We start from the raw sequence: 8,435 nt of genomic DNA on the forward strand, positions 1-8,435 counted from the left end.
TGACATCAGACATAGACATATTCTGAAATGTTCCTAATAACGGATTTGGGGGTGGGGATGGTGCATCACATCACATCAAAATAACCAGGCGTGATCCCCTACTTTTGTTATTTTATTCACTGGATGCCACCTCCCGAACCAGGTCTGCACTGAGCCTGCATTTTGATTTTTTATCTGAGAGAAGATCTCACACTCAGTTTTTAGAACCCAGGTCAAACACCTGTTTCCTTTCTGAATCCACCAATCAGGGGTCCTGTCCCCGTTGTGCCCACTTCTACTCTGTGCACAACTCTTTACAAAATAAGAGTCAATTGTTTCATTATCTTGCTTCTTCATGTTTGTCTCCTCTTTTAAGCTCTTCTAGAAGAGGACTGTGTTGTATTTTCCTTCTACATGTTTACTCTGTACCCTGGCTAGTTACAGAGATTGGGGACTCGATCTGCAAAGGAACAGGGGTGCAGAGGCCCCGAGTTTGCTAGAAACCTGGCCTGAGTCCTTTGCCCCTCTGCGCTGCCTGCTGACTTCTCTGTGGCTGTGGTGTATCCTGCTGCTCTATGGGTCCTTGATGTCCCCAGACTCACCTTGTCTGTTTTCATCAGGTTCACCAGCTTTCTGGCCTGCTCAGCTAAGCCACTGTGGGAACACAGTAAGATGAATGAGAATCCAAGTCTAGAACGTCAGTGTAGCAGAGAGAGAAAGCAACTGGCCGTCGACTTAGGAAAGGAAGTTTGGGGCAACAATGAAGTCCCACTACACACAGCTCCTCCCCGCCCAGGCTTCAGTGGGGAGGATGGACTGCTCAAGAGGGGCAAAGGCCTTCATGTTTTATGTGTTGACTCTCGGTGCATTTATTTTTGTGTTGGTGTAGTTAATGATAAACTTTTGGTTTCTCTTCCAAGCCAGGTTTGTTCAAAGCAAATATGTATTATTTTACATCATCTGCCACTCAATTCATGCCCATGTGAACAGATGTCATGGCCCACATAGCCCCCAACCCCCAAAGGTGACGTCAGTTTAAAATGATTACAGAGCTGGGGTAACTTCAGTGGCAGAGTACTTGCTTAGTGTGAACAAGGCATTAGGCTCAGTATCTATACTGTAAAGCAAAGACAGTAACATAAAGAACCTGCTCATGGAAAGTCATTGTGGGTACAAATGAGATCCAAGTGGCCCCTTGGATAAGAGCTGCTGTTCTGCTAGATAACAAGGGTTTGAATGCCAGGTCTATCCATGACCACCTTGGAGACCTTTACCTTACAAAGCCAGGGCTTTCCTTTGTAAAATAAAGCAGTGGCTGTGCCTTCTTCATGGAGTTGAGAGAGTCAGATGAGGTCACGTGAAGGCCTTAGTACCTACCACAAGGCATGCATCCTTAGAATGATTTCTATTGTCACTCTCACCATCCACAACGTTCCCTGGCACCATGCTCAACACAGCTATCTACTAGCACAGTTGGTCTGATCCTGGCTAGAACACTGGGGTATCAGATACTTGGGGGATGACCCTGAATCAGTCACTTAACCTGTTTCTCACCTGTGGATGGGAGGTTGCCAGGGCAACCCTGTTTCTTTGGACCAGGGTTTAGAATTCGTGCTCCATGGCTCAGAGGCTTATGTTTGGGTTTTTTGTTTGTTTGGTTGGTTTTGGTTTTTTTTTTTTTGCTTTTTTGTTTTTTGGGTTTTTTTTTGAGATAGGGTTTCTCTGTTTAGCCCTGGCTGTCCTGGAACTCACTTTGTAGGCCAGGCTGGCCTCGAACTCAGAAATCCTCCTGCCTCTGCCTCCCGAGTGCTGGGATTAAAGGCGTGTGCCACCATGCCCGGCTAGGGGCTTAGTTTTTAATCACTGACAAAACAGGGAACCAGCCCTCTACATTGTCCATCTGACAGAGCTACTGTGTAGGATACAAGGACAACAATCATGAACGTATTTATTCTGCAAGGTACTCAGGCACTGCTGTGTGTACATGAAGGGCTATGATCAGGCCTGGAATAAAGCCTGCAAGATCCTTGGGTCTGGTTGCTGTACTTGTTGAGGCCATATAGATTCTTTGTGTTATAGTTTCAAGTACACTATGGGAACAACTGGTCTGCCCCTGCTTTTCTCTGTCACCTGGATGCCTTCCCTAGAGCCTAGGAAAAAGTACAGTCACAGATTGAAGGCCATGAGACATGTCTACTGCGGCTATCATAGGTCTTTGCCTCTGCGGGTCCATTTTTACATATGTGTCTCCCTGATCTAACAACCATGCTTAGAACTGCGTCCCTGATGTAACCATGCTTAGAACTGCATCCCTGATGTAACCATGCTTAGAACTGCGTCCCTGATGTAACCATGCNTCCCTGATGTAACCATGCTTAGAACTGCGTCCCTGATGTAACCATGCTTAGAACTGCTTCCCTGATGTAACCATGCTTAGAACTGCTTTACTTCTGCCTCTACCAGTACCTACCCGGGATAGAGGCATTCTGTTAATGTTAAGGCAGCCTTTAGCTTGAAAATGGCAAAACATTTCAAATTCGTTCTAAAACCTATTGGGTTTGGTATGATCTGTCTTTCCTATGGGGCACAAACGTGAAAGTTACTTAGAGACGGCTGATAGCTCTAGGACGGCCTCGAAAGCTGGGAAAACCTCAGAAAATCGAGGAACCAAACTACAAGAACCTTAGACTCATACAGAGAAGTGTGGCCTGGGCTGAATCTGGAAGAAAAATTGGTAAAACAGAAAGTTTTTTTTTCTTGTTCCCTTTTGCTGGGTGTGGTGTTGTATGTTCATTGGCTAGGAAACAAGGCTCCAAGGAACACTGGAGGCTTTGAAAAGTATGCAAGCAGAGCCGAGGCAGGGCAGAGCCGAGGCAGGGCAGTGCTGAGGCAGGGTGGCACTAAGGAGCTTCATCTCTGAGCCCTGCAGCCCTGGTGAGTTAGTGCTGGGTCCACCATCAGCCTTTTCAGTAGTACAGCTGGCCAGAGCTTTCACATCTAAGATGGGGTCAACATCACAATTTCCACAGAGAGGCTCGCAACAGCCTCACCTCTTTGCTTCAGAGGTTTGCAGAGGCTACAGAAAAAATGTGACTGTCACTGAGGGCCTCCTGTCCCCTGTCAGTGTTCTCCCTATGACACAGGAAGTACATGGGCCACAGAGTCCCAGATGCCCCTCTGATGAAGACAGGGTGTGTAAGACTCAAAACCAGAAACAAGCTAACTGGGACTCACTGCTTACAGCCACTGCTTTGTAAGGGAATAAGGTCTACAGAGGAGGCTGGGTGACCTGCTTCAAGTGTATGTGTGGCACCAGAGGAATGTGACTAGTTGCTAGGGTAGGGTTGAGTGTACACTGGCCAGGTCTGTGTCTGACAGCAAAGGATACTCCCAGGAGAGCCCACTCCAGCTCCTTACCCAGCCAAGCCTCTCACAGCCTACAACACAGCAAGCCTTCCCAGGACCCCTCACTTCTGTCCTCCCAGCATGCACTCCCTCCAGGACACCCAGGCTCACTCAGATTTGGCTCCTGCTACTGCCTGGTTGAAGGATGCCTGGGGAGTGTTTTCTTTCCCAGTGCCAACAGAGAAGCCCTTCAAGGAGGGGTTGAATTCCCGGAGAATATCTGGAAATAAAAGGGACATGTTTACCAATGCCCCCAAACCCTTTCTTCTGCTGTTTTGCCACAGGGACACCTATATAGACCAGGCTATCTGGTGATCTTCCTACCCAAGCCTCGTAGGTGCTGGGATTACTCAGCCAACTGTCAAGTTCCTTAGAACACTGGGTGTGGAGGACAGAGCAGAGCCCCAACGCTACAGCCTAGCATGGGACAGAGTGTTGAGCAGGCTGAGACTCCACACCAGTGGCTCCCCAACTTCCTAATGCTGTGACTCTTTAATACAGCGCATATTCTTTTGTTGCTACTTTTTAACTGTGATTTTGCTACTGTTATGAATTGTAATGTAAATTTATGTCATGCAGGTGGCCCCTGTGAATGGGTCTTTAAACTCCCAGAAGGGTCAGGTCCCATAGGTTGAGAATATGCATAGCACATAATAATTTACCACATTCAGGCCCTTGTTTCTTTTGGGATTTTACTGCTGAAGTCTTCCCCTACCCCCCCAACCCCCGCCGCATCGACTGAGCTGATCATGTGATTTCTGTCCATACTAATTTGTGTATGGCAATGCATCTTTGTATCTCTGGAAAGAAAAAACTAACTTGCATATGGTCACAATGTGTTCTTGAATTTAATTTACAAGTATTTTACTAAGAATTTGGTATCTATAATCACAAAGAAAATGGATTTTGTTGTTGTTGTTGTTGTTGTTGTTGTTGTTGCTACCCATGCTGCTACTTGCTCTGTGGAATGAGTGAGGCCATGTTCTTGCCCTGTCCATGTTGTGGAATGGTTTTAGGACAGCTGTTAGCTCTTCTCTAAAAGCTTGGTGGAATTCATTAGTGAATCTGTCCGTTTCTAGGCTTTTCTTTATCAAAGTTAGTTTCTTCATTTTGCTCTTAAAATGTCATCTTTTAATCAAACTTTAAAGATGGTTTTGCTGGTATAGCAATTTTGATTGGCAGTTATTTACCTTCAGGGTTTGAAATATATTATTTTATGCCCTCCTGGCTTTTATGATTGCTAATGAGATCTGCTGCTATTCTGATGTAGTTGTCTTTGTGGGTGAGTTAGCCTTCCCTGTTTACAGCTATTAATGTTGTTTGCTTTAACTTCTGATACACTGACTATAACACATTGTGGAGAGGTTCTTTGGTTGACTCTGTTTTGGCTCTCTTGTGCTTGAATTTTTTCTCTAGATTTGAGAAATCTTGTGCTATAAACTTACCTGGAAAATTTCGTATTCCTTTAGAATTTATTTCATCTCCTTCTATCTTATCCATTCTTAGATTTGGCCTCTTGATCATACCCCAGAATTCTTAGACATTGTGGTCAAATTCACTTATTTCTTTAAATGATGTTTGATTAGAGAGTTCATTAGCCTTGTCCCCTATCCCTGAGGCTTTGCCTATTTGGTTACAGCTCTTGGCAATGCTTTCATTAGGTTATTTGTCTCACTGGATGTTTTCATTTCTAACATTTCTGTCCCCACACCCAGTCTCAATTTTCTTGCTGATTTTTTCCCATGATACAGACTTTCTCATCCATACTTGTTGATGATCAATTCATGTGTCTGTCTTTGGGGTGGCATATCTCGCCCTGGAGACTTGCTGATCAGGGCAGAGGTCTGTCTCCCACACACCCTATACTACAGCATCTGCTGAGTTAAATTAAAAAAGGCTATGGGGATAAGTTCTGTGCTGACCTTGCACCGACACAGCACATTTTACCTGTTTACACAGCTGTCATGCACTGAATCCTGAAGCTCTACCATCAGGTGGTCCTCCCTCCTCTAGGAAAGAAAGCCGAACAGCTAAGCTAAAGCTAAGCGCAACAGGGGGAGTCCTCCTGAGTGAGTGACACATTTGTAAAGCACTTTGGTGAGAGATCTTGAACAATATGATGTCCAGCTGTCTTGCTGGGTCTTTTTTTTTTTAAAGATTTTATTTACTTATTATATGTAAGTACACTGTAGCTGTCTTCAGACACTACAGAAGAGGGAGTCAGATTTCATTAAGGATGGTTTGAGCCACCATGTGGTTGCTGGGATTTGAACTCCGCACCTTTGGAAGAGCACTCAGGTGCTCTTACCCACTGAGCCATCTCACCAGCCCTTGCTGGGTCATCTTAAAACCAAGTTCATCACACTCACAGGAGCAGTCTGTCACCTTCTGGCAACAGGGAACAAGGAGTTCTCATGACACGGAACTGTACCTATTTAAATTCAACACAGTTTTTTAAGAACTAAAATAGATAACAGACCTGAGATCTGATCAGGTGTGCCAGTGTAGCATTATGTATCCAGGTCTGCAGTGTGGCATTACGTATCATATCCCTATTGTCTAAACTTGCTGGCTTAAAACTCAAATTGTGTCTTAGGTCAAGATAATGTACCAAAGGGATATATATATATATATATATATATATATATATATATATATATATATATCAGAAAAAAATAGTCAGAATAAAACCAATCAAGCCCCTCCCAGGTAAAATCCTTAAGGTTTCTGAGAAGCAAAGTGTATACTGTAAATATTGCCTAACACCTTATTATAAGGAAGTGTGTAACTGTAGGAATAAACACGGGCTTGGCAGTACTAAAGATAATGAATCAAATAACATAACAGAAAGCACTGGCAATAGCTATAACCAAAAGATCAAAGGCAGACCCCTCAGAAAAATATAGCCAGGCTTTAAAAAACAAAAACCATCTAAGTGGGTGTTGGCAAAGCAATTAAGGAAAATATTGAATCCAATGTTTGCACAGCCCGAGCAAGGTTATTTCATCTCTCACTGCTGCAAGTGTTGTGGGTTTACACAGTAAGGTCTTGTTAGCAGAGGTGCTTAAACCCCCCCACCCCACCCCACCCCACCCCCCACCCCCGCAACCCTATCCCTCGCTCTTGGGGAGGGTCCAGAATGCCTTCCTTATTGGATTACTTTTAAATGATCTGTCCTGAGATTTGGTTTAAGCCCTCCTTTCTTTTCTCATGCAATTCATTTATTGGATAAAGACGATTTCCCGTTGGGGGTGGGGGTGGGGGTGGGGTGAGGGTGGGGGTGGGGGACCCACATAAAAGCAAACAAAACCCGCCAAAGTTTTAATTAGCTCAGAAGCTAAGCCGAGAAGGCAGCCTCGGGGAAGCAGCGCTCCCTACTGCACATAGCTGCCTCCTGCTGCCTTGGGAGGCTGGCGGCTGCCAGAGGGAGGCGCAGTTAGCCTGCCGCCCAGAGCACCAGGGTACTCACTGGCTAGGGTGGTCACGGTTTTGATGGTCTCATCTCCGCCCACACTGTTGGTGAGAAGCAAGAAAGAAAATGACGGTTTAAAATGCCAAGCAAGACAGAGTGCCCTCCTGAATCACAGCCCCGTGGACTCGCCCTTTATCTGTCGTAGTCGCAGAAATGCAATTCTTTTCCTCCCTCCCTGGACACCGGAGCAAACAGACAAAAGAACTTAAGCTGCTGCTGCTGCTGCTGCTGCTGCTGCTGCTGCTGCTGCTGCTGCTGCTGCTGTTGCTGTTACTGTACTTTCAGCTTTGAGCCCTGCTCTGATGTTGGAGCAGGGAGAACCAAGTTGGTCTCTTTCATTACATTTTCCAATCCAGAGGGACTCTTTTGGGGCCACCAAGGAACCACCTGGCCTCTCCATTAACACCCATAGCTTACCCTGGGTCTTTCTCTTCACTACTTAGCTTGGGAAAGCCCTTGTTCAAAGAGTGCCTTTAGGAGAGTCAGGGTCTCCCGACCCAAGGCTAAGACTCCAAGGGAGATGTCCCTGGCTTCTAGATGCAAAACAATTGTGCACATTTACCCCTCCCCACACAGACTCCTGTCCAGGCAACACTACTTCCTGATACAGGTATTATAGTCTTGGGGGGGGGCAAATAAATTGAATTTGGAAATTTGTTGTAGAAAGATGTCCCATCTCCCACTGAGGTACTGTTTTCTAGAAGGCTCAGGGGCTTCTGGGTTCACTCACCTCCAGGACAGGCCTCGGTATTGAGTTAAGACATCCAAGATATTCCCAGGGCTAGACCCAGCTCCATTGCCTGCCTGAAAAAGAACTCAAATAGCCAGTGGTGCCCATGTTTTTTTCTCAGGGCCCAGCTGTCTACCTGTTTGAAGGCCTGTACCCTTATCCTGGTCAGGACATCTAGGAAAGTTCTAGAATCCAGATGGAACAGCCTGTGGATCTACCTCCCACCCTTTCTGGAATGAGACTATACCATACACCTCTCCAGGGAAGCCCTGCCTGGATGGCAAGTAGGAGAAGCGTGAGCCTGCAGTGTCAAGAGCCTGTAGTATATATTTCTTCAGAGCGTGTGCTTGGAGGTGCTATGCCCATTTTTTAAAATTGTGAAACATACAATTAGAGTAATCAAGCCTTTGAACATCATGACATCCCTCGTACGTGCAGGTAAGAAAAAGCTGGAAGATGTACTTCATGTGCAGGATATCGCCTTCCCTGAAGCATATATTTCTAAACTCCAGCAGAAATTCCCGGGTTATCCTCACTGCAGTTCAGTACCTGTCTTAGTTAGGGTTTCCATTGCTGTGAAGGGACTCCATGACCAAGACAACTCTTATAAAGAACAACATTTAAATGGGGCTGACTGAGGTTCAGTCCTTTATCATCACGGCTGGAAGCATGGCAGCATCTAGGCAGGCATGGCACTGGAGGAGCTGAGAGTTCTACATTTTTTTTTTCTTGTTTTTTTTTTTTTTTTTTTTTTAGACAGGGTTTCTCTGTATTGCCCAGGCTGTCCTGGAACTCACTCTGTAGACCAGACTGGCAAGAGTTCTATATCTTGTTTTGAAGGCAGCCAGG

The 8,435-nt window shown here is 45.5% G+C and overlaps 1 protein-coding gene across 1 annotated transcript in view; it reads right to left on the reverse strand.

Moving 5' to 3' along the window:
* Positions 1-8,435, reverse strand: part of Plb1 (phospholipase B1) — a 126,154-nt gene that overhangs the window by 54,884 nt on the left and 62,835 nt on the right. Inside the window, exons 20-23 of the mRNA XM_021202165.2 lie at positions 7,587-7,660; positions 6,854-6,897; positions 3,496-3,604; positions 582-633 (exon numbers count right to left, since the gene is read on the reverse strand). Of these exons, the coding sequence (XP_021057824.1) occupies positions 582-633; positions 3,496-3,604; positions 6,854-6,897; positions 7,587-7,660 (279 nt within the window). The remainder of the gene's footprint in view (positions 1-581; positions 634-3,495; positions 3,605-6,853; positions 6,898-7,586; positions 7,661-8,435) is intronic.

The sequence above is a fragment of the Mus pahari genome, chromosome 7 (genome assembly GCF_900095145.1).
Source record: "Mus pahari chromosome 7, PAHARI_EIJ_v1.1, whole genome shotgun sequence".
NCBI lineage: Eukaryota > Metazoa > Chordata > Mammalia > Rodentia > Muridae > Mus > Mus pahari.